This window comes from Odocoileus virginianus, chromosome 7 (genome assembly GCF_023699985.2).
Source record: "Odocoileus virginianus isolate 20LAN1187 ecotype Illinois chromosome 7, Ovbor_1.2, whole genome shotgun sequence".
NCBI lineage: Eukaryota > Metazoa > Chordata > Mammalia > Artiodactyla > Cervidae > Odocoileus > Odocoileus virginianus.
Genome location: NC_069680.1, coordinates 28236159 through 28263036, shown reverse-complemented (window position 1 = coordinate 28263036; position 26878 = coordinate 28236159). Strand labels below are relative to the sequence as shown.

General features: G+C 48.0%; 1 protein-coding gene across 2 annotated transcripts in view; it reads right to left on the bottom strand.

The window, feature by feature from the left end:
• DOCK1 (dedicator of cytokinesis 1) overlaps positions 1 to 26878 on the bottom strand; it is a 545853-nt gene that overhangs the window by 444610 nt on the left and 74365 nt on the right. The window contains exons 7-16 of one of the 2 annotated variants that reach the window (XM_070470415.1): positions 23496 to 23631; positions 22488 to 22645; positions 21029 to 21110; positions 20474 to 20609; positions 16788 to 16860; positions 13628 to 13770; positions 9774 to 9899; positions 4945 to 5069; positions 3687 to 3785; positions 2644 to 2716 (exon numbers count right to left, since the gene is read on the bottom strand). In XM_070470415.1, coding sequence (XP_070326516.1) covers positions 2644 to 2716; positions 3687 to 3785; positions 4945 to 5069; positions 9774 to 9899; positions 13628 to 13770; positions 16788 to 16860; positions 20474 to 20609; positions 21029 to 21110; positions 22488 to 22645; positions 23496 to 23631 — 1151 coding nt within the window. The remainder of the gene's footprint in view (positions 1 to 2643; positions 2717 to 3686; positions 3786 to 4944; positions 5070 to 9773; positions 9900 to 13627; positions 13771 to 16787; positions 16861 to 20473; positions 20610 to 21028; positions 21111 to 22487; positions 22646 to 23495; positions 23632 to 26878) is intronic. The other variant, XM_070470416.1, reaches the window with a different exon arrangement.

Sequence of the window (26878 nt, the reverse complement as noted above, 5' to 3'; positions counted from 1 at the left end):
CCTCCCGCATGGCGGGTAGACTCTTTTCCATCTGAGCCATCAGGTTCTAAGCTTGGGCAGACATGAAAAACATTAAAGCCCGTCTCTGTGAAATCAGCCGTGGTTCGAGACACGTGACCACCCCTGCCAGCAGACAGCTTCCTCCAGCCCTACTATTAAGTAGGACAGAATTTAAAAGCGCATCTTTAAATTATTAATACTCTGCCTCTTCACATCAGGAATGGACTGCATTTATCGCATGTTCGTTAGCAGCCGTGACGAGGCAGACAACACATTTACACGTCAGGAGTCACAGGAGAAGACCTCATGCCCCAGAGGGCAGGCTGGGCAGCCCACCCAGCCAGCCCCCCTACAAAGAAGGGAAACTCCCGGGAGGTCGGCCTCAGAAGGCACACATCTGCCCGCATCCACAGAAAACATCATTTGAAGCATCTGGAATTGCTAACACGTTGCAGGACAGCGTTAGACCGCTCACATACCAGCACCAAACTTTCCCAGCAACCCCAAGTGCAGATCCCAGCGTGAGATACCCCGTCACCTGCTTCCAGAAGGGGTAAAGCAACACGTTTTGCTGGGGACAGTAGGGAGGGGGTGCAGTGTGGCCTCAGCTCGCCCCATTTCTGCCCCAGAGTCCACAGACAAGGCGGCAGTTGAGGGCCCCCCAAGGCCCCCATCACTAGGGTGGCCCACCGACTTCACCATCGTCACAGTTGCTATGCTCCGCACGTTCCCCCGACCCCACCAGCTGTGGCCGGGGAGGCTTCATTAATTATGCAAATGTGTCGTGACAGCATCGTGTCTGTAATGAGTACTTAAAACTGACAAGGAAAACAAGGATTTGGGAAATTAAAATGCTACCGAAGAGATCCCTCTGCCCTAGTCTAATCTATCAATTAGGGGGAACGACAGTGTCCTAAAGGGGGAGCGTGCTTCTGCCAGAAGTCCTCCGTGCGTTGGAGAACTCTGCCTGCCCTGCAGCAGGGCTCCCCACCCTCGCCTCCCCTGCAACTCCTGCCCCCCGCCACCACGACTTCCACTGTGCTGGGTGCAGAGCCCACCACAGCCTCCAGGACTTGGCTGAGGTCCATCTAGTCAAGGCTGTGGTGGTAGTCATGTATGGATATGAGAGTTGGACTATAAAGAAAGCTGAGCTTTATAGTTGGACTATAAAAAAAGCTAAGAAAGTTGCTGGGAAAGTTTGCTGTTGGTATGTGAACGGTCTAACGCCGTTCTGCAACCTGTTAGCAATTCCAAATGCATCAGCTGATGTTTTCTGTGGATGCAGGCAGATGTGTGCCTTCTGATGCCGACCTCCCAGTAATCACATATGGATGTGAGAGTTGGACTAAAAGAAAGCTGAGCACCAAAGAATTGATGCTTTTGAACTGCGGTGTTAGAGAGGACTCTTGAGAGTCCCTCGGACTGCAAGGAGATCCAACCAGTCCATCCTGAAGGAACTGAGTCCCTCCTAAAGGAAATCAGTCCTGAATGTTCATTGGAAGGACTGATGATGAAGCTGAAGCTCCAATACTTTGGCCATCTGATGTGAAGAACTGACTCATTGGAAAAGACTCTGATGCTGGGAAAGATTGAGGGCAGGAGGAAAAGGGGGCAACAGAGGATGAGATGGTTGGATGGCATCACCAACTCAATAGACATGAGTTCGAGTAAACTCTAGGAGTTGGTGATGGACAGGGAGGCCTGGAGTGCTGCAGTCCATGGGGTTGCAAAGAGTCGGACATGACTGAGTGACTGAACTGAACTGAACTGATTCTGTGCTCAGCATTGTGCCAAGGGGAGGGCAGCTTCCACTTCGCCTGGTCATCAACCCCCCTGGGCATTCGCTCCTCAGGGTGAGATATTTGGAAACACACACAGAGTCAAGGCTGAGGACCCCCCACACCCCTGTGGCTCTGGGCCCCACAGGGTCATGGGTGATTAACACGACTGCTGAGGCCACCCTTCCCGTGACGCCACTATGTATACAACTGTAGCATCACTCGTGTTTCCAAATCTGAGCTGCCGGATGGATACAGCCCACAAAGGGCAGCAGAGCATCTTCCCCTTATGACTTCGTATTGGTGGCTAACAGAGGGCTACATCCTTAGCAGACAATGAATTCAACACAGCCTAGGAGACAAACTTCATCTTTGATGCTAAATCCTTCTGGAAGGTGAGTAATGCAAACAGCTGTTCCTTCCTGCCAAAGTCTTGGCATCATGTCCAAGGCTGTACCAACACCGGCAAGAAAAGGTCAGCCTGAGTCCCAGATGCCAGTGGCCGCCAGCAAAGCCAGAGAGGGCTCAAGGTTTTCCACACAAACAGGATTAAAAGCAATTTGTGAAATCTGTCTGTTACAGCTTAGTGATTTTCTGACGGATGGGACAGACCCACAAAACAAATGGGAAAGATGAACCCAAGGATAGAGTAGGAAGGAAGGGCACCTCAGTGGACAAATTAGAGAAGAAAAATGAAGAGCTCCGGGGAGCAGCGCAACCAGAGTGGGCAGCACACACAGGACTGGGTTCACCTGGACATGGAGCTGGCGTGTCAAGACCTCCCTGTGTTGCGGTAACCACCATCTAGAACAATCTGGAATATATGCGCAATACACACGGGCTAACGAAGCATGTGGCTACTCACAGTCCTGGGACGATCTGTGCCGGAAGGTAAACCGAAGGTGACTGCGGTTCACATCCTCGATGGGGATGGCCACCTGCGGGATAAACAGGGAAAGTCAGCACCTTTATGCATCTTCCCCGTGATCGGCTTCATTCCGCTGAGACATCGGGGAACACTCCACACACTTCTACCCCACAGGGTGACGATCCTGCACACTTCATCCCCTCTGTGATCTTCCCAAAGGCAAACGCCCTTTGAAAATTTACACCAGATAATCCTGTCCAGAATGCCACACAGTCTGGAACAGGCAGTTCAATTTTTTTTTTTTAAATTTACTGATCCTCACAGTGAAGAGTCGATTTTTTTAAGTTGCCATTTATGTTTTTAGCCCCAATTTGGAGGTACCTATGTTCCCTCCTAACTGTGGAGACCTGCCCTTGGCTGCAGCATGAAGGCTGTTCTTTCAGGACTTAGAGTAAAAGGAAAAAGACCCAATACATGCTGCCTTTAAGCCAAGAGTGTCCGTAATCTCATAGCTAATGTTTGTATCCCAGAGCCAACCACTGGCCTGGTGTCCCAATACCCAAGCCCGTGGAGTGTGGGCTGGTTCACGGTGGGCTGGGCGGGGGTGTCAGGGGGTGCACTAGGAATCTCGGAGCATCACAGCTGAGGTAACAGGATCCAGTTCCCCAGTGATGTCCTCCATGTACTATCACCTCTATTGTTTTTTCCATTTGCTGTAAAGACAGCACACCTTACATAAAACAGACCCGAGAAGAGACAGACAATAGCAGTTTGTAAAGGACTCTGTCATTTGTCTCCAGGAAAGTCTTGCTTTTACATCCAAAAGGAGATGAGAGTAAATGTAAATTCCAAGAAACACCAGCGAGGTTCCTTAGCAACCTTCTTGAACGACTTTGTTGAAAGTGCTCCAGGGCTGGCGGAGGGCACCCACTGGCAGGCAGCCCCAGGGCGGGGGAGGGTGCAAGGGGGCGACAGCCTTGGGATACAAATGAGCATCTCATAACCCACCCCGTGGGAGAACAGGGCCATGGAGATGATACCTTAACCGTCTCAAACCAGCGCGGCTGTTTCACTTGGTAGTAAATCACCGACTTGTACTCTGAAATCGCTTCATCACCAGCGCCCAGGAAAATCACATGCTTGAAAAGAAGCATAAAGAGTTCGCATCAGCCCTCGTACAGCCTGACACTGCATCCATCTCCCTCCTCCCACCCGTTAGATGAGCCAGGAAAAGACACAAGGGCGTCCCAGGAATGCCAACAACCCCGGGGCCCACAGAACACGCCCCACTAGTGACGGAAGGATGGGTCGGGCTGGGGCCGGCAGCCAGCAGAAAACCCTGCTAGCAGACATCTAAGATCCTGATGGCCACACGGTCTGGAGATGCTACTGTCCTCCATCCTCCATGCCCCTAGTAACGTTCACCCTGACCTGCAGGAAACCACCTGCCTCTTGGTGGCTGGAAAAAAGCTCTACAGATCAAAAAGGAGCTGACCATTCTCCATTCACTTCCTCCAGCCACAGACACTGACCACTCGACTCTAAGGAGACAGCATTAAGCCCAGGGGCAGCACGGCCAGTTTCCAGAGAGATGGCAGGGCAGAGCTACTGGATATCGGCCACCCAGAGAGAAAGGACACAACCCCCTCCAGGCAGAGCCGAGCCTCAGGGGCACCTGCAGGACGCTGCTCTGGACCACGTGGGCCCCGGGAAGCCCATGATGCAGCCCTGGTCCAGAGAGGCAGCTGGCAGGGACTCCTGCTTGGGCTCAGCCTCCAGTCCTCACAGGAGGTCGCGGTCTCCAAGTCCCGCCCAGGACACCTGCAGGCAGCCGCGACCACAGTGGACGAAGTCTCCGCGACGACCGCCCAGTAAAGCACAAGGTCAGAGGCCCCGATTCCAGCCCGAGTTCCACCTCTCATGGGTTCTCTAACCTCATTCAAGTTGATTGATTTCTCTGGACCTCAGTTTCCTCCAGGCTCAAAAGATGCTAACAACATATCTGAACATCTAGTGTGGCCGCTCGCCCTCCAAGCCTTGGGTTTACACTGGCAAGCGGGGGCCCAGGAGGGATTTGACAAAGGTGGTCAGGACCCCAGGGACATCCAGAGACCATCCGGTTGCGGGACCCGCTGGAAACCAGCCCTTTTGGGTAAGGGAAAAGGAAGAAACAGCAGAAGAAAAAAAAAACGTTCTTCCCAAGAAACAAGACTGGCTTTCCACATCCCGAAGCAGAGGCAAGGCGCACACGAGGGAGGCAAGACTCCAACACCACAGGTTCAGCTTTGCAACAAATACCTCCAGCCGTTTTCCGTCTTCATCGTAAACAGACACCGTAACTTCGACGTTCTTAGCTGTCGTCTTGCTGCCTTTATCAAAATCTCCTTGAACTAATGTTACATAGATATCATTTCGAACATCACCTGGGGGGGAAAATCATACCTTTGAAACCAATCCATTATTCATCGTGTAACTGTGAATTTTGCCAAACTAACTCCCTGTCTCTCTGAGCAGAGTATCATAAATACTATATTAGGTGATTATGAAGTATTTTCTACAAAATAGTCTCTGCATTTAATAGCATGACAAAGGCAATTTGCATCATCACTGTAAGACTTGCAGGAAAGAGGAAAATGTCTCAGCCTCCAATTATCAGCTCGGCGCTTCTCGTGGGCACGGGGCTCCTACACTCTGTGGGCAGCCTGTGCCCAGAGCAGCTCGGATGCAGTCAGTGGGTCTGCACTGACCCTACCCTCACCCCAGCCCTCAGCATCCATGGCCCACTGCGACCCACATCACCAGCCCTTGTCATCTGTGTCTTAGCAGTCAGCACCCCTAGGATCACCAGCAACTCTGGCCTCCTTTCCATTCCACTAAGGAGTTGAACAAAGAGCGGCATTTGAACCACAAGCCAATGTCCTGAGTTGTGACACCCAGGATTGGGGACTAGGGATGGCTCAAGAAACTTTCTGCAAAGGATCGTCTCTCCTCTTGGCAGGCAGCTGTCCAGATCCTGAACGAGGCCACAGGGAGCAGAAGAAAAGACTCAGGAGTTTGAAAGTGAGACGGGCCTTAAACTGTGCAAAAAAAAATATGACCACACACACGCAACAGATGAGCTCAAGACGCTTCCTGCAGCTGAGAACACACGAAGCCCCTGGTAGGGGTCCGATTGGGAAAACTCTGCAAGCTTCATTAGCAGCATGATTTACAGGAAGCACCGCGACCCTCTGAAGGCTGCTATGCCGACCGTCTGGCCGCCTCCCACGTCTGACACAATTTCCCTCCCCCCGGGGGACACGAGCAAGGGTTCTGTCAAGAGCGGCAAACGACCTGCTTTGAGCAAAGAACAAGGATTCCAGAAGGAAAAAAAAATCCTGCTGGTTTGTTTTCTTTTGCTTTTGAGATGGCTCTATTCTGGCTTTTAATGTCTCTGACTATTAAATTAAGCTTTCATTTAAAAGTCATCATCGCAATAATCCCTGTGGGTGGCTACCGCTGCCACAGCAGCTGCTGGAAGGAAGCAGGGCTGCGATCGCTGAACGGACCACGGAGAAGTTCAGAAGGATGGCGCACGGGGCCAGGGGAGGAGGCGAGGCTGCAGGTCCAGGTTGCTGCTGTTCAGTTGCCAAGTCGTGTCCGACTCCTTGCGACCCCATGAACCGCAGCCCGCCAGGCTTCCCTGTCCATCACCAACTCCCGGAGCCTACCCAAACTCATGTCCATCAAGTCGGTGATGCCAACCAACCATCTCATCCTCTGTCACCCTCTTCTTCTGCCCTCAATCATTCCCAGCATCAGGGTCCTTTCCAGTGAGTCTGCTTTTCACATCAGGTGGCCAAAGTATTGAAGCTTCAGCATCAGTCCTTCCAATGAATATTCAGAGTTGATTTCCTTGCTGTGTGACCTCAGACACGTCGCTTAACCTTCGGGGCCACTCACCACTAAACCGCCTTATCAATCAGGCAGGTGGTCTGCACAATCTCTCCACCTGAAAATTCTATCAGAGCACCAAGGCCGTCATCAAAAAGGGCTACAACAGCTTCACCGGGGGCTTCAGCAGCCAGAGAAGCGGCACGTGCTGGGGAGCAGGGTGGCTGAACCTCAGAGTCTCCTCCTCCGACTGGCCTAGAGATTCTGGCTCCAGTCCAGAAGTAAGATCCCATAAGGAGGTCAGCATACCCAGCGAGCACTCATGACAAGGTCTCAGTAAATGCCTCCTGGGCTCTCATTCTGGGGAGGAAGGAGCTGGAAGCAGACCCTGGGGCCCATCCACACTTCCAGCCACCTTCTTAGCTCAGCTCCTGCTCCCCACCAGGATCCTTCGGAAGGACCCCAGAATTTCCAGTGGGCCACAAGGAGGTGTGAGAAGCAGGGACAACGGTGGCACGGCCATTCTCCCACCATGCAAAGGAGACGTGTGTCTCCATAAACACGCATGTGACTGCATGGCACAGGTTCTACCAGGCTAGACGCAGGGATCTGAATGAACGTGCCCTCCAAGGGTAAGACGCTCCCAGCCTCTCGGCATCCCTCAGCCCCAGAGAACATGGGTGAGTCCCTCAAGCCGGGCTTGCTCACTGCAGGAACACCAAGCGCCGACTCAGCACACACACAGAACAAGCCAGAACAATGGTCAGCTGTACAGTTTCCCCACAAACCTATTAGGAGATTATCTTAGAGGTTTAGACTTACTCTTTAAGTCTGTCAACTGTAAGGGAGACACAACCAGTGTGAACTAGAAGTTTCCCAGGTTTCCCAATCACGTGGAGAGATAGAGGGAGTAGAAAGAACATGCCCCTGAAATGCCCTTAAAATAAACAAAGTGGTAACTCTGAAGCACCGTGGTGCACACAGGGCTCCTGATGTCAGTGATGCTGTCCTCATGTATAAATCTGCATCTCAAATCCATATGTAAGTGATATGGCCACTAGGAGACCAAATTCGTCAGCTGTGTATAGAGCAGACGACTTCTACAAGCAATAGACGTCCCATCGTTTCTAAACGTACAATGTCTCACACTTTCCTCCTATACAGGTGAGACTGGCTAACACTCCATCTAGCCAGTGTTAGATGTCTTTTCCTATCAATGTAACAGCACTGGCAATGAGCCACAGTCGCCTGGAGGGATGGAGGTAACATGTCCCTGACATGCCCTAAAATAAACAAAGTAATAACTCTGAAGCACCTGAGTGACCAGCTCTTCCCTGTGAACCTACAGCAAAGCCCTGCACCAGGGCCACAGGCAAGCGCTGACCACAGGGAGGTTTGGCCTCATTTCCACTGCTCATTAGCCATGTGACTTGAGGCTGTGGCTTAATCATGATGGGAATTAGTTCAACACCCATGTGGAGGCTTCCAAGATCCTTTTGAGGATCAAGCTAGGTAATTAATGGCAGCATTATCTGCAAACCAAAAAGTGTCCCACGGATATCAGGGATAAAGATTCATAGGCTTCCCAAAATCTCATGATATCAAATCTAATGATTAATATGAACGTTATTTGGAAACGGAAGTCATATTGTAAATATCACAGATTAACCTTAATATGGGATGTCATTATCAGTTTAATAAGCTTAACCCCGGTTGGATGGAGGCAGTACTGGTGTGAACCAACACACACTGAGTGGGAATCAGGTGTAAACATCACGGGCTTCTTCACGGAACCTGTATGTTCACCCGATCGGCTGTATGGAACCTGTATGTTCACTCGTGCCGCTGTCCCTTCCTGCTCCTCCTTCCTCCTTTTGATCAGCTCTCCATCCAGACTGTGTCCCTGTCTCCCTCATCCAACCCTTGTCTTTGGGAGGAGCTGCCCCCTCCGGGAAGTCCCAGCGGCTGACAGGCACCTGTCCCCGCCCCGGCCTGTCACTATCCAGGGCGCCCAGGGGACCTGAGCGGGCCGGGTCAAATGGTGATCAGTCTCCCTGTTGGGAAACACTGGGTGGAAAGCATGTCATCTGCTTCAGGACACTGGGATTTGGGAAGAAGATGGATGCCAACAGGACCTGTCCCCAGAGGATACATTCAAGTTGCAAAGAGACAGTGCAGAGAACCACAGCTGGCGGTCCAGGCTGACCCAGCAGCAGGCTCTGTCTCTCTTCCTCAGTCACACGACCAACAAATATGGCCAGGGTGAGGCTGTTTGAGTAGGTCTCGTGCTTTCTGATACTTAAGCTCTAAAGCAGCCTAACTCCAACCAGATCTCCAGGTAGGAGTCATTATTGTTCTCATGCCTGAGAGAACATTATTGTTCTCTCTGAGATGGGGTAACTGCCCAGGGCCACGGAGGGGCAGAGGTGAGACATGCAGCAAGGGGTGTGACACCAGCCTGCACACTCACCACTGAGGCCAGTGGCTGGGGTTTCAGGGGGGTGGACCACTCTGGCGAAGAGTCATTTAACCTGTAACCGACCCAGAGGGCTATTTTCAAAACTTGGATGACACTAGGGTGCATTTACCCAAACTGTACTCCCTGCATTGTGAACATGTTCTGGACAATTCAAACGCTGTTAGGGATTACAGGACAGACCCGGGGCCATCACTGTAAGCCTGCCCCACTGTCGTCATCAGTCCATTCCTTGGAGCCAAAAAGTGAATCCAAACACTCTCTGTGCTTTCAGCCAGGGTAAGTGGGATGTCAGACACCCATGCTTCCCTTCCAGACAAGGCGGGCAGAAGACAAATGGCAGGCATCTTGACTGGGGCGGCAACAGAGCGCAGAGCAGCAGTGGGTTCACTTGTGATCGTGGTGGCGTTTTCCCCAGCCGGCGACTGAAACCACCTGGAGGTCTCAGGGCTGAGTCTTTGGCTGATGCTCATTCTGTCCTCTTGTCCCTGTTACTTTATCACCAGGAGTCGCTCGACACAAGTGCTCCCAGATTATTATTAATATAGCCAAGAGAGACCGCCTCCCCTGGGCCTGATCCCTCGTTAGCTGTCACTCTGACCGCGGTCCTGTCTGCGGAATAACCCACCACCACGCTGGGCTTTACACACTCCACTCTGTCTCTGCTCGCCTGAGTTCCCAGGTACACGTCTCTCTCTGTGGCAAGCTACACAAACACTCCCAATGCGGCTGCATCCAGCACATGCGCAGAAGGACTACAGGATTCATCCGTTCTTACCTGGCATGATGATCTCTGGGAAGCCCGTCTTCCGAGCCACTGCTGTGGTCCTGTCCACCAAATGAGGAAACTCTTTTCTAATCTGATGGATATCTCCAGGAAGTAATTTCAGCGTTACCCACAAACCTAGAAAAGCAACAGATGCGTGAGTCATGTTATATCTCAACATGTTCACATCTTGTACGTTTGCAGAAGTCTTCACGAAATCCACTTCAATGAATGAGCAGTTTTTAATTCACAAGGCAATGCCTTAAGAGAAAATATAGATGGATGAGAAAAAAGAGAGCGGCCAGGGAACAGGAGCCTGGCACGGGGGAGGTACCAGCATCGGACCACCCGGGACACAAATCCCCCATCGGGGTACCCTAAGGACCGGACAGCACCTACGTGCTACCCTTGCCCAGGCCTGATCACTCTTGAGAGTTGATAATATGCTGAAGATAAATCAGAAGGTAGCATTTTGCTGGGAGGGGACTGAGGAGGCTATCATTTACCATTCTCCCAAGGAGGATGATAGCAGACGAGGATTCGGGAGGGACACAGGCAGCTTCACGAACCCATGAAAACACGCAGTCCTCTTGTGCTCTCGAGAAGGGAAACCACGAAATCGGTGGAGTACCAGGATGTGGGCCACCCGTGGACCACCCACACGACAGACGGCAGCAGTCAGGGCGGCCCTCCCTCTGTTTCACAATGTCACAGCAAAGCGGGGACTCCTGCCAACCAACCCCCTTCTCCAAGGGGCAAACAAGGACTTCCAACCCCTCGAAACAAGACGCGAGGATGCCCAGGAGAGAGCACAGGTGACCCTGTGAGCCCTGCCCACCCGCCCGCCCTCCCTCCCTCCACAAAGCTGACTCATTTTGTATAAAACACTCCTGGAACAGCAATCAAACAAGAAGAGGAGAGAAAGCCGACAGGTAACAAAGTCAAAGGCAGGAGACAAAGCAGGGGCTCTGTCAGCTGTTTTCAAGGACATGCCGTCCTGGCGGGGGTGGAAGGGTCACTCTCAGGAGGCAGGTCAGGGTCTCCCCATCCTTGAGTCCTCGGAGGCCTGGCCTGCTTGCCCAGCTCTGCAGGATACCGCCCCCCATCCCCAGTCCATCAGAAGATAACATCAGTACCAGCTTGCTCAACTCATTGATAAACTGATAACTAGGTGACACAGCTTGTTATAATTTAAACACAGATTAAATTTTCCTGTTTATGCTAGGCTTAGAACCCTTTCCTCAGAGGAGGAAATGAGGCCAATTTTCAAAGGAAAAGTGTATTTTAGGTTGACTTTTGCTTAACCAGAGTAACTAAACACAAAGGGAACTAGCATATGCTGTATTTCAAAAGGAGTCGATCCCTGGGTTGGGAAGATACCCTGCAGAAGGGCACAGCAACCCACTCCGCTATTCTTGCCTGGAGAATCCCAAGGTCAGAGGAGCATGGCAGGCTACAGTCCATGGGGTCACAGAGTCGGACACAAATGAAGCAACTTAGCAGGCAGGCATGCACGCATTTCAAACAATAGGCGTAGATGGCTAGACGGACATGAGGATTCAATGTCCAGGTAAAATACCAGGACCTCTGGGTCCAGGGTTAAGAATAACTTGGGCTAAATAGAAAAGATGTTGTCCACTGTGAAAAGGAAAGATGTAGATACAAACCTAAAGTAGGCCAAAGCCTGGAGGCCAGTACGAAAGAGACAGGTCATGTTACTCCAAGTCCTTTCCATGGCTCCATGCACTTGACTGTGACTCAAGGGGTCACCACTGATGGAAATAGGAGCTCCGCTGGGCAAAACCCCAGAGACCCTGCAGCTTGCTCTGTGCTGCATTTACTGGGCCCTGCCCAGCTCTCCCTGGAAAGCACTGAAATAGGCCTGCGAGTGAGCCCTGGAAAAATGTCACCCCATCACTTCTGTTTCAAGGCCAACATGAGCTAGTGACATGGCCCAAGGTCAGCTTGGTTCAGGAAGCCACAATGGTCCATGTGCAAGCAGTCAAGGCCCTTGTCACTTAGCTCTTACCATGACCTGAAACCACCCCTCCTCCCCAAGAAGTCCAAGGAATCGGGGACCCTGGCCTGAGACCATCTCTGTGACACAGATCTTGGCCACAGTAACAGTAAGACTGACAGAGGTGGGGCTTGGTCCTCTTTTTAAGCAAGTTCCAGCTGGCCTGCCACCAGTCTCCACTTTTCCCAGGTGACCCTGTAATAAAAGTGGATCAAAACTCTGATGACACTGCAAGAGGAGCCAGAGGCCTGGGGACCCCGCCCCAGAGTGACTCCAATCAAACAGCTTTAATTGGACCTCTCCGTGGTTTTCAATTAAAGTGCAAATTAGGAGGGCTGGTAATTGATGAGAAGACGGGCCCTGGGTCAGCTGAAAACTGCTCTGTCTACAGAGGACACGGTTCATTAATGTTTTGGGCTGAGGTGTTGGTTTTGCTGTTTTCCGGGGGTGGGGGATGGTGGTTCAAACCAAAAGGAAGTCCCCCAGAGGGACAGGAGCAGCTAATTCCTGCAGAACTTTTTCAGACTTGATTCACACTCTCCCTCAGAACAATGGGAAAAGAATCCAGATAATTATCTCTTAAAAGTCTAGTGATGTAAGGTAACCAGACAAAGAAGCAGGTCCATTCACCTGAGCCCCACGGAGTTCATGCCAAGCCTGCCTCTAATCAAGGACTAACAAGTGGATCGTCCCACCAGTCTCAGGCCTGGGCAACTCTGAAGGTGACTTCCCCTCCGGCTGGAGGCAGGGCCTCAGCAAACACTTGTTTTTCAGCAGCCCTCCCGGCCAGGCGAGTGCCACCTGCCACCAGCCCAAGGTGATTGATTCATAGCCTCTGCCAACAGAAGGTCAGCCACTGGGAAACTTGTCAGTGTGGGATTAAGAACGATGACTGCAGGCCAGGCGAGCAAGGGAGGAGAAATCCCCTCGATTGCAAAGCTGAAGGGGAACTGGTCTGCAAAACGGAACCACTCTCTCAGGGGTATGGAGTGGGGAAGCCCCACCAAACATCATGGCAGTGCATAGCTCACAACACAAGGGAGGAAAAAGCAGCGAGGACAGCGCACACAGGGAGCTGGGCTATTTTGAATGTCTGTGTGTCTCTAAACAGCAAGGTGAAACCACAGGCAGGGGGTAGCTATTTCATTCTCTGCTGAAGTCACTCAAGTGTTCTAACAGCGGAGATGGCTGGAGACATCTGAGGAAGACAAAGGAGTTGCTTCCAGGCCCATCAACTCTGGGCTCTTTCCAAGCGTTTAATCCTAGGATCCTAGTATTTGTATCCTAGTCGATGTTCTCTCATCCAGGAGCTTGGTTCTCTGTAGTGCTTACAAAGATGACCAGTGAGGAAAGCCTCACAGGCTGTATGTACATCAGGGACAATTAGTAAACACCATTACCCTACACCACCACCATTATCAGCGTCAGCAGCATCACCATCATCGGTATCTTTGTAATCATCATTGTCATCTTTGCTATCGGCATCGTCATCAGCATCAATATCAGCATCATCAGTATCATCATCACCATCATCACCATCATCAGTATCACTGTTATCACCATTACCATCATCAATATTATCAATATCACTGTCATCATCATGATGTCATCACCAGAATTATCATTGTGATCATCACCACCATTATCACTGCCGTTACCATGATCATTGTTGTCATCATCACCATCACGGTTTTCATCCACCACCATTATTATCATCATCATCAATATCACGATTCTCACCATCATCCCCAACGTCATGATCATCATCAAACTAAAATTCAAACCACACACTATATTCCCAGGCTCATGCAAATGGACACTTAGAGGAACAAAACCATAGAATACGTACCCTGGCCCTTGTGGTTGACTTCTTTGGCAGCAATGACTTTGTTTATAACAGTCTGAAGGAAGTCATTCTCCCCTGCCACCCTGGGTGAAAAACGGGATGACATGTTCAGCGGCTTGTGTCGAATGGCGTCGTCCAACGCGAGCCTGGAGGGCACGGGACGAGCAAGACCACAGGAGACAAAGGGGTACAGGGACCCATGGGTGACGGTAACAAGGGAACAGAGAGCATCATCACCAAGTGTGGGAGAGAGTCGTCATGAGTCAACGCACGACAAAGGACAGGATAGGTGACAAGAGAGACAGGGAAGAGCATCGATCAGGAAAATGCTGAACCACGCAAGAGAAGTAAAGCAAACAGTCGACTCCATCCCCAGGAAATAAGGGTGCACCAGAGCTACACTCCATGCCTACCAGATAATTTACAAAAAGGGAACTGATCTGAAAGCAACATGACTGAACAGCATTTAATCCCAAGGGATGTTTATGACCATTTCTTCTATTTCAGTAATTCCTGACCTTATCGCATAGGTCAAGCGGTGGGTGCTTTGAAGGGAAAAGCAAAATTAAGATAAAAAAAAAAAGATCCCTCGGACCCAATTGCTTGGGAAGCTTGAGTACATACCCTGCTCCATCAGACTATGTACTCAACATAGCCTAAAATAATTAAATGTGAAAACAATGGCATAGTCTTTCGAGAACACAACAACCATGTCTGAGGAGTTAAAACTCTGACACAATTATGAATATAAATCATCAGTGTTTGGGGGACTCATGGATCAGGAGCTTTTGACAGAAGGTGTACCAGGACTGAGAAAATAAATACAAACAGGCGACATGGGCAAAGAGAAATACCATGTAGCACAGCCAAGCACAACATGCAGTGAGCAAGAAGATAAGTGTATAATGTTTAAAATGATTTCCAGAAACAGGACAAGTGTTATTTATCCTGGGAGCCCACATGACTCAAGGGAGCTGAGGGCTGTTTTCATTTACTTCCCCACGTTAAAAAAGACAGAGAGAGAAAGAGAAATGTACACTATGATTCCTCCCGTAGAACTTACCCTGTGATATAATAAATCAGTTTTAATGGAGCAAAAAATGGGTTTCATTAGCATGGCATTTCCCAAAGAACTACTTTCACTACTTATTTTGCTATTAAAATCATGCTTCTCTTTTGTTTCTAACACTGAACATATGAATCTGGATATCAGTCTTCCCTTAATGGAGCAAGAAGTCACAAACTACAATGCGAGTTGAACATGTAGTTTTTTTAAAGTGGACATTTCACTACAAGACAGAAAAAGCCGGCAGCAACCTGCCATCTCAAGGAGGTCATAACATGTCCCAGTAAAATTTAGATTAGTGAGTCTAAAACTGATAACCCCCTCACTTTTCAAACCATAACTCAAAACAAAATTTTTCTTTGACTTTTCTCATAAGACACTAATAGGGAACAGGTAATTTTAACGCAGTGGTTCATTTGGACATGAAGAAACTCTGAGGTCTAATATCTAAACGGGATTCTAAACAGTACTGGGCTGCACTTTTTTTCTCATGGGCAACTTATTATCATTTCATACTGGTGTGCTTTATTTATTACCACAATATCAACTCATATTCCAAGATGATGTTCCCCTTGTTTACTAAACCAACTTCCAGATTCTGTAGAACCAAGCTCCCTCTGTAACTCTCATCACTGGCTGTGATTCCAAAGTATTAATATCACCACCCAACAGAACATTCCATGATGAAAGGAATGTCCTCCATCAGCACTGACCGATCTGGCAGCCACTAGCCACTTGTGGTCCTGAAGGCTTTAGATGGGACCACTGTGATGGAGGCAGGAAATATCTGATTTCAGTTAATTTTCATGAATTCAAATGGTTACATGTAGCTAGTGGTTAGAGTTGCACAGAAGAATAGCTCTAAACCAATGAAGCCACAACAAACCTTTGCCTCCAGTTGTGGGGGTGAAATACACAAATGTGAACCCCACTTTAGAGCACACTGATGGTTTTCTGTTATTCTAAATTTCTACTGAGCCATGCCTGGGGATGCTGTCTGAACAGATCACCTGCCTGCGAAGGAACCACTCGTTTCCACCTGGAACACGTGCTTCTCCAGCCTGGGACTAAGAGCGTGGTCCATCACGCAGACAGGAAGCCTCCTGCCCTCCCATCCCACCTCCCAGGACAGGATTCCTCCCACCACCCACCAGCGTCACGGGCCTCCAAACTCCCGTGGTCAGCACCTGAAAACAACCCAAACTGCCTAAAATAAAATTTCTCTCAAGCCCGGAATCAAGTAGAAACCAGAAATGAGGAGAAAAGACAAGAACGCAGGGCACAATGACAGGTCACTCTAACTCGATTTATCATTTGCTCCTCTAAGGTTTCACACCGCCAGGAGGAAGCCGCCTCTTGCAATTAACCTAAACCACTCAAATTCCTCCTCCTCTCTCCCCACCTCCTGTGAGGCGGAGAAGTGCCCTTGAAGGGACTACAGACCATTATCCAAGTGCCCTCTCTGGCTTTAATCTCCTGGGAAATAACACCAATTGTTTCAACCTTTTCCACGGGAACTGCCTTCAAATCGGAGAGTCAATTTAATGAAGCTCCCCGGAGTGCTTTCCAAGCTCGCCACGCCTCTCGACAGACTTCGGGTCAGAGCTACATAAACTCTAAACACGGCAAGCACAGGCAGCGTCCACTTGAAGCAACCCAGGGACAGAAAAATTACAAGGATTCTTTCTCGCTTTACAAAAGAATTCAGTCTTATTTTGTTTCGTTTTTTATTTGGAAGACAGCAACTTGTGGTGATGAATTTGAAGTACTGTATTTTGAAAATGTGAATACTTTCAGTTCATCCGTGATGTAAGGAGTTGTTCACGTCCAGAGAGGAACTGTAACTCTGCGTGTCCTACGTGATAAGCCAAGTCTGGGATCACACGTAAAACCTTCTACCTCAAGACCATGACCTTTGACCCAGGTTTCTTATGGCTGCAAAAACGCCCTGCACTAAAAGACTAAGACGTCTCTTTATTATAAAATAATCAATTCCTATTCGTGCTGAATTTATAAACTGAATTATAAAGATAACTATTACAAACACACATTTTCCATATTCTATGGGGTTAAGCACTTGGTTTGTCCCATACTTACGGCTGAAAGGGAATGAAGTGCTGTTTGTCTTCATCATCTACTTTTCCATTTATTATGTCCGTTACATCCATCACTGGAGACAAGAAAAAAAGAGATGGTTGTGCTTAAAGGTTGCCGTTACAGAAAACAAACAAAAGAACTTCAGAATGTCTCCTGACCAAAAAAGCATGAACTGACCAGTGGAATTTTTTTTCTATATTCAAGTTTAAAGCATTTCTACATTGGAAAGACCAATTAAGTTACCCAACCTGCCCAAATAGGGTTGAGGCTTAAAGAGCAAAGCTCCATTTAACAAATTCCTCTATTAACCAACTGGCACCAATGAAGCTTCTTTTCTGCAACAGAACTTGGTGAGATGAGTAAATACTCTATTTTTCTTTACTTATTGACTTCTTTACTTCATTTTCGGCTGTGCTGGGTGGTCACTGACGCCTGCAGGCCTCCGCCAGTTGCGGTGAGCAGAGGCTGCTCTCTAGCTGCCTCTCGAGCGCTCCGGCTTCTCACCGCGTGGGCTCCCCTTACGGTGGAGCAGGGGCTCAGTACTTGTGGCTCATGGGCTTAGCTGCTCCACAGCATGTGGGATCTTCCCAGACCAGGGATCAAACCTGTGTCCCCCTGCACTGGCAGGCAGATTCTTAACCACTGGACCACCAGGGAAGTTGAAACTGAAATGTTCTATCACAAGCGGCATGTGAAACATGGCAAGTGTGATGGAAGGACTGAATTTTTACTTTGATTTCATGCATTTATGTCAAAAGAGCCACCTAGGGCAGGGTGACCTCTCTGGGCAGCACCGTTCTGCAGCCTCATGTCAGTCTCCCGGCCCCCGAATAAGGAAGTAGTCGTAACGTGGCGACGGTTTAGCCACCTTGTGCTGGCATCTGTGGACAGTGTTTCAAGAAACACTTGACATCTAATCCTCACACTTACCTCCTCTACAGTTGAAGAAACTAGACTCAAAGACCTAAACGAATTCGCCCAAAATCTGGTGGCTAGAATATCTCCAAAGCCCCAGCTCAGACCAACACAGTGAAGAACCCCATGAACAGCCCAGGGTGCTGGACACAGGCTCTGTCTCTGCTCAGCCTCCTTACCTGACTGCAGGTAAGTGAGCAACAAGTCCCAGGTATCTCCTTGTGCACAATCCCTTCCCTAATGACATACAACCAAATACTAAATATGGGCAATTTCCATCTCTACCACTCCCCTTCCACCCAAAAAAAGGGAAAAGTGTTCTGTAGGGGGAACAGAAGCATCCCACCTAATGTTAAGATGCTCCTATGCCCAAGACCACATCTTGACCGCCAGTTCCAAACCATCACACACAGTGATTGTTTGAGCCCCAGTCCAATCAGTCTTTCGGCATCTGCAGCAGCATCTCAGACAACCTGCTCTATATGGGCCATAACGAGTGAGTCTGTAGCCAGGAAGCCATCTCCCACAGCCCAGTCTGCAGTAAGCCACCTTCCTGCATCCACAGACCTCTCTGCTACCATGGGGCTCATCTCACCAGCCGACTATGAGGCCCCACGATGGTCCAGCTTTCTCGTCAAAGCTCCCTAGTCTCTAGCCTTGGACACATCTAGGGGCCCAGCAACTACTGGCAAGAAGGCAGCATGTGAGCAAGAAACACACCCTTGGTCTGAGCACCAGTAAATTGAAAGCTGCCTTAGTTCTGCTACTTTCTAGGACTGACAGTCCCTTTGGGGCTCCCCTAGCCCAGAACTCAGCAGAGAAGGCATTGAAATTGCCCATCACCATGTCCTTCCCTCACTGGTCTTGCTGTGGTTAGGATTTTGAGCATTCAAAGGTTCCTGCTGTCAAAGGAAGAAGTAAAGGACTTGGGGGCATCACCTCCAATCCGAGAACCCAGGTATTTCTATTTTCAGGTAGGAGGGTCCATCATAAGGAAGCCAAGCGTCCAGCCATACATAGTCACTATGGGTGTGTGACGGAGGAGGACCTAAACAGCCCAGAAATGTGACATCCCAGGATGCAGGGGCAGAAGGAAGGGGACATCGGGATGCTGCTGACGGAGGAGGGACAGCAAAGGCAGGAAGGCGGGCAGGCACGATGAGAAGTGATGAGAAGCACGAGGCCGGGGCAAAGGGCCAGGTCAGCTCAGAGCGACGCTTCCCCACAGCCTGCTCACAGCAACCTGGCACTGAGCATCCAGGTGGCCAAGATGCACAGCAACTGTTTGCAGGGGCTCATCCTCTGCCAACAGTCAGAAGAGACACAAAGATCCAAGGTCAAGGACAGGCACAGGGTACTTAGGCAAGAATATGTTTTAATAGCTCCCTGGACTGTGTATATGAGTATCTAAGTGTATATGAGAAATATACTTAGGACTGAGAATCACTGCCTTAAAATATGTACCTCTTGTGCCCAAAATGTACCATGACCACAATGCACGATGACATTTACTCCCTCCCTCTCGGAGTGGAGATACGAGTAGCAAGTTGGGAAATACATAAGCAGAATGCTCAGGTCCTTACGTAGCATCTATAGCAACACACCAGCCCACAACTCAGGAGAGCCACCCCTCTGGGCTGAACGTGGGCGGTAAGAGATCACTTGCCCGCTCCCCATCTCATCCCCACTGGGCACTTTGGCTCTGAACCTAAAACTGCCCTAAAAAGTCTGTTTAAAGGGAGCCATGCATGCGTGCTCAGTCACTTCAGTCCTGTCCGATTCTTTGCAACCCTACAGGAGCCCACCAGGCTCCTCAGTCCATGAGATTGTCCAGGCAAGAATGCTTGAGTGGGTTACCATTACCACCTCCAGGGGGTCTTCCCGACCCAGGGATTGAACCCGAGTCTCCTGGTCCCCTGCACTGCAGGTGGATTCTTTCCTGCTGAGCCACTGGGGAAACCCTTAAAAGAGGCCAAAACGAAACTCAACATAATAATGAAAGCCCTGAGCTTCCTGGTGATGCAGATAAAGAACCCCTCCATTGCCGCTGAAACAAGAAATCCAGTGATGTATCAGAAAGGAAGAGTTTTTCTCACGTATGTATATAAACCCCAAGAATCACAAAAAGGACGAGAAATAGAAGGCTGTGCAGTAAACGGCAGCCATCTAATCGTGAGGGAACATCGTTTCCCAAATTGTGAAAAATGAGAGTGACACTGAGAGGTCAGCTAACAAGGACTTCCCAGGGACACTTTCCTGTCCTTCTGCAGAGACGGCCGATTTCTCTCCCTTTTCCTGCATCGTCACCAAAAACAAAACAAAATAGAGCACATGTCCGCAGAGAAAAAAGCCCCTATGTGAAGAGAGCTCTGTCCTCTGTGCTTCTTCTCCTTCTGCCTCTTCATCACTTGGCCTATTCTGTGCAGATTCATTCCTAAATCAGTCCATCACCAGGTCAGAAACACCGCAACCCTCCGTGACTAGCTTCCCTCCAGGAGGAGTATGTGGGGCATGTGGGTCAGGGTCTCCGCCAGGACGCGGGGTCCACTGTCCTATCAAGGACGGGATTTGCGCCCGAAGCTGGTGGGACAAAGACCCCGAGCCACGTGTCGCCGTGAACCCTCACGGAGAAGAACAAACACAAGTTTCTTCTCTCCAACAGACAAGCTTATACACCAAGCGGCCCACGGCCCAGTATTCAACAGCAGCTCGTATTCAGAGCAGAGGTGCTGGTCTCGAGAGCCTTCGGGAACAGAAAGGAAATGGATTACCGGCCACCCCGAAAGGCCGTCGCAGGCCCGAGGTCAGCTTCCGCGTGTTATTGTCCCTCAGCTCCATGCGGCCCACGCGGACGATCTGGCACACAAAACTGATCTTCTCCCTTTTCAGATCTTTGCTTCCCAGGTCCTGGAAATATTAATTTCCACAAATTACTGTGGAGAAGCGCTACTCAAGGCAGGTTCAATTGCAACAGACGGTAGAAAGATAGATTGCCACTCTTCTCTTCCAACCAGTTTTTATAATAAGTGATTCACAAGACAAAGAGCAGCTGAATCACAAAAGTCAATCCGCACTAAATGAATTTAAGATCCAAGTTTAAAAGACATACTCAACATCATGGAGTAGTACATCTTTGTCATGGGGACTCAAAGGGTGACTAGAGACCCAGAAGGTTTCTGGGCAGCTACGTTATTACAGGAAATTAACAAGCAGTCCCGGCATCCCAAGGACCCACGCTCCAGGGTGGTGACAAGTCAGACAGGGGTCATTAAAAACAGTCATTAGAATGGTGAGCAATTCAAAGGAACATCTTTGGATGCACTTACAGTGAAAACAGCTCGCAAATTATGTAATCTGTCTATGTCTTTAGGCAATCCTGAACTTGACCAGCGAACCAGGTAGTTTTCACTTGAAAAAAAAAAAGAAATAAAAGCAAATTAATTTTCCAAACAGAACAGGGAACCAAATGTACATCCTCTGTGACTTTTAATTAACATCATGGAGGTCCATTATGCAGACAATGGCATGGGTTCAGAAATAGCAACCACATCAGATAGAGCAGCTCTGCCATTGACATACAAGTAATTTCCATACAGCATAGTACTCAAGGTCTGCCCGTACAAAATCCCTGAGGTTTTCAGTTCGGATGTCCAGGATTATAACCCGAAAGGACCTATCTGCAGATGGCATTTCATAGTTTTTATTATATTTTTAACAATTTTTTAAAAATTAATTTACAATGCTGTGCTTGTTTCAGGTGTAAAGCACAGCGATTCAGTTATTCATATATAAATTCTTTTTCAGATTCTCTTCCATTATAGTTTATTATAAGACATGGAATATAGTTCCCTGTGCTATACAGTAGGTCCAAGTACAGTGTACTTTATACAGAGTAGTGTGTATACGTTAAAAGTTTTTTTATTAAAAGCATACTTGTTCATTTGGAATGACTACAGTCTCAAATTCACTATTTATTCAAAGTAAAACTTCATGATGATTTTCAAGCCTGCCATAAGCCAAACACGTCCTAAAAATACATATGAAATCCTATGACAAGAAGAAATAAAGTCTTTATCAGAAGTGGCAATGAAATTTGTTCTGTTTTCTGCCATATACTAAGTTCTTAAATTTTCAATAATATGAGTGAAGATTCTGGAGCTTTATACACATACACACACACACACACACTTACTTCACACACAGTCCAAACCATACTTTTTCCATATGGACAAAGAGAAAATTATACCAAGGAACAAAAACAAGAACTAGGAAAGACAGAACATGAGACATGAGAAATGACAGAGACTGGATTCACAATATTTTATTCAACACATATTCACTGACAGACAGCCTTTATGTGGCAGGCACCAATCAAGACACTGTGTCCCATCCAATCACCTTGGAGAAATAATAGTAGGTCAAAGGTCCAGAAATGACATTCACAGAGAACCAAAGCTCGAAAAGGCAACATTGGGATGAGAGCAATGCGGAGTGGGGAGGGGGGCCCACAAACAAAGCATCCCATAAAGACAGAACAGGAAGCAAGACTTCAGTCCTTAAGCCATGCAGTTGCCAGGTTTTGAAAACATTACAGGATTCCAACTCTACGATCAAATATCCACGTCCTTGCTGGAAAGCTGCTCCTGGCCCAGACTCCAGCTGCTTGGGGGAAGTCTGGCCAGCTGATCGTCCCAAGGGCTCCCCACAAAAGGGAGACTTTGGGGGTGATTCTGAGGCCACGTTCCCAGCAGTGACCAAAGAGGAAGAACAGGGGCCGTCACTGACCTGATGAACTTGGACTCCACAGGGTCGTACAGAGACATGAGCACCTCGGCATCTTCTCCTATTTTACAGACCACGTTCTTGAGGTTGACAAACAAGGCCAGGGAAGGCGTGGCGGCAAACTTGGCTTGTCTGTTAATGTCTATGTTCTGCTTCTGAGACTGTCAGTGGAAACAAAACAAGAGGACAGAAAGGTGACACGAGCAACACTCGTGGCTGACGCTTGCTCTGTTCATCCCCTGCAGAACAGAAAACCACGCGAAACCAGTTGCAATAACACAGCAAAGCCCTTCATGCAGCATCTTCCTTGATGTTGTCAAGCGCCCCAGCTCAAAAGCACATGCCCGGGGCGATGATCCCAGTACCGTGAGAAGTTGTGCTGAGTATTTACTTCAGATACAAAACATTGAGGGCCCTAATCAATCAATCAGAATGGAGATTACATGCGCAGTTGCTTATTCAACTTTTGATTCTCCCATCAGGTCACACTCTCTGAGGACATCTCTGTGTTATTCATCATTATGGCCTCAGGACCTGGCGCACCAGAGACGTTTAGCACTTGCTGAATGAATGGATGACTCAATCAGCCGACTGCGTCCTGAGTATTGACTACATACAAGGTTACCATTAATGGCCATGGGAGACAAAAAAGATCAGTAAGATGCATGTTCCCTGCCCTCATCAAGCTTAGACACACCCCTCTCCTACTCCTATAAAAGAGGAAATGCAGAATGGAGTGCTGTTGCCCATGGGTTAAGACCACAAAGTCAGTGTCATTAAAATCCTGTCCCCACTCAAGGGATGAAAAGCCTTCAAGACATCCGCAGCATGTTTTGATGCTGGGCTCCCTTCCATCCATCACTGTCTGAAATACATGCTGAAGCTGGGCCTTTTCATGGTGTAGCTAATGTAATCCTGAGCTTCCCTGGTGATGTTTCACTAATGTTGTAAATTGTTACTGAGAAAAGGTACCCTGGGTGTAAATGGCATGTTAGAGAGAGCTGAACTTACTTTTTCTTCTTGCAATCTTTCCTCCACTTGTTTGGAAGCTACTTCATGAGCTCTGAAAAGACTAATCGTGCTAGTTAGTTCTGGATCCAGAATGTTCCCATCTTCATCTCTCACTACCAAGTCCAAATCAAGGATTCTAGAACAAGAAGAAGTCAGAACTTCACCAACAAACTTCAGTCCTAGCAACTGAGCAAGATGAAATCAAAAGTCAGGGTTACTCTCACAGTATCAGGAAACATAGTTCTGCGAGGTCACTGTCATTTTAACTTAAAATGTATGCCCTTGGAATTAAAAAAAAAAAAAATTACTCAAATGTGACTTCCATTGCTATAGTGACTTTTACTCACAGATCTAGAAAGCCCAAATGAAATGTCTGTTGCTAATTACTACATGAACAATATGGACAGTTAAGCACACACATGCTATGCACATACTGGGGGTGTGTATGTATATAAATTTGTGGTATGTATACACAGCCACATGCACACCCATATACCCAAATATATATACAGTTGGAGGTTGGGGAGAGGTGGGAAGGAGGAAAAGCTGAAGCAGAGAAACACTCACCACTTCCTCTGGTAGGTTCCATGGCACTACTTTCCTTCTACCTACAGTCAGTTCTAATCCCTTCATTAGCCTATCAGAAGATTTTCAATAAAGACATTCTACTGTTTCAACATGGAACATATGGAAGTCATCCACAGCAATGTTAAGAAAACTTTCTGGCCAGATGGCTAAATGTAGTGGCCAACTTAATACACAGGCAGCATCTGGCTGATAAATCTGTCCATCCTATATCTGGAAATGTTTTTTGGCAACAATCTCTCCATTTCCCGTTAGGTGGTTTTTATCACGATTTTATTTAAAGAATACACAAAGGTGACTATATAAAGTAAGAAACCAAGAGTTTTACTAACGGTGGTGTGTTCTGTTTTTCTTTTAATAAGACATGAGGATCTTAACCACAGATGCCTGTTACTTTGCCTTTGGGACTTTTCTTTTTATTGAAAATCTATTGTTGTTCAGTCACTAAGTTGTGTCTGACTCTTTGTGACTCCATGGACTGCAGTGCGCCAGGCTTCCCTGTCCTTCACTATCTCCCAGAGTTCACTCAAACTCATGTCCATCGAGTTGGTGATCCCATCCAACCATCTCATCCGCCGTCACTCCCTTCTCCTCCTGCCTTCAATCTTTTCCAGCATCAGGGTCTTTTCCAATGAGTCGGCTCTTCACATCAGGTGGCCAAAGTATTGGAGCTTCAGCTTCAGCGTCAGTCCTTGCAGTAAATATTTAGGGTTGATTTCCTTTAGGATTGACTGGTTTGATCTCCTTGCTGTCCAGGGGACTCAAGAGTCTTCTCCAGAGCCACAGTTCAAAGGCAGCAGCTCTTCAATGCTCAGTCTTCTTTATGGTCCAACTCTCAGCAGCAAATTTTTTATTTTTTTAACCATAAGACAAAAGAAAACATCTTTTGAAATAAAGATAAATTCAATTAGAGAATGTCTTTTAACAGTTACAAGTCGAAGAGTTGACAAACTGACTTTGCAAAAAAGCCTCCATGTAGACGAACTAACCCCCTACTTCTCTTCTCTGAAGGTCACACACCTGAACGCCCTGTGTGGGTGAGTCTGATAACACATCAGCAGGTTTAGTTTTGTGAGTCGTGCTGAACCACTGCACTATACTTGTGTATGGTGGATATGAGTTTCTTGGACAAAAATCTGTCTTGTTAAGGACTGCATTTCCTATCCAAGTAGTAAATCACGTTTGGAAATACTTCCTTTCCTAACTAGATTATTCCATGACATAATGTATTTTGGTAACTTCCCACAGCCAAATTAAGCAGGTGGTTTCTGGACATAAGTTCAAAATGTGATACTCCAACAGGAAATAAAATCAAAGCTCCAGAAGTTTAGTTTTCAAGCAGGTGGTCTTGAAATGAGTTTCATTGCAACAACATCTAATATCCTAAACCCAGAAGTCTCTGGCTTTCTGGGGGGAAAAAAAAACAAAAACCTCCTGTAGTTAATCCAAACACTACAGCTTACTGATAATGTAGCTTTTAGAAACTTTTCACACTTGAAAGTCTGAATTACCAGAAAGCAGAATTGTTATAATTCTGATTATATAAAATGCTTCTTTCCTTTTTCCAGGTCTTCCCTGGGCTGAATGGCTCGAGGCAAAGCTGTCCTATTTTCTGAGCTTTATATTCTAACACGTAAAATGAGGGGGTTGGACTGAACCAGTAGTTCCCCAATCTGCTGGCCATCACGGTCCAAGTCTATTTTTACAGACAGGGATTTCCAGTCAGCATTCCAGACGTGAGAAATCAGGATTTTAAGAAGTGGGTCCCAGCATTTTGAAAGTTTTCCAAGTGACTCTGATATAGACCAGCATCTGGGGATCATGTGACCACATACTTTTTAAGGCTTCTTGCAGCTCTGGCATTATACGAACAGATAGTCATCCAGCAGAAAAGGGCGTAGCCTCCTCCTGGTTACAGAACCTGGAAGGCCTGAGATGGTTATGCAGAAGACATGCCAACACTGGAACATGCACCTCGATGGGTGAGTAAGCGCCCCACTGCTAAGGGCACTCAAGCAGAGCTGGGCGGTGCCCTGCGATAAGAGGGAACTTTTGCATGAGACTTACTCTGGTAGAACAATTATATGATCTCTCAGAAGTACAAATTTAGGGGGGTGGATTTTTTTTTTCCCAAAAGGTCTCACAAAACTACTAAACCAAAGCACTGGTGCAGAAAACCTCTTACACATGGAGAAAAATCATCTTCCCGATAAAACATACTCGACTCTTCAGACAGCAGTGATGTCCTCAGAGTGATATGGTAAGATGCCAGTGACCCAGACACAGCATAAACATGTCTGCCACCTCAAATGGGAGGCTCCTTGTAAACTCAGCTTGCGTCTCCTCCAAGGTCTTCTTTTGGAGTTCTACCTGATTTTATTTCCAGTTTTCATTTGAATCCATTGGGGAGTGAGACCATTCTGCTTTTGTGTCTTGGCCACGCATCACCCGATCCTGAAAGTCTTGTGAGAAGACATGGTGAGGAGCAAATGCAACCGTACACAGGATGGCAGAGAAAAGAAAAAAAAGACTTGCTGGCTTTATTTTTGTTTGCCAAATCCGGTGTCCCTACACTGGTTTCAAGTTTCAAGGTGCACTTTGAGGTCTCTTCCAACTTTCAGAACATAGGATTCCACAGAAAGAAGCCTGATGCCTGTCACTACACAAAGGACCCTCACGTCTGGACTCAGGGTCGAATGCCGTCAGCAGAAAGGAAAATTTCCTGTTGGGGGAATCACTGTGATGGGGACAGTTTACCCCATCTTCTTGAAGAGAGTATGTTTCAACAATGACTCAGA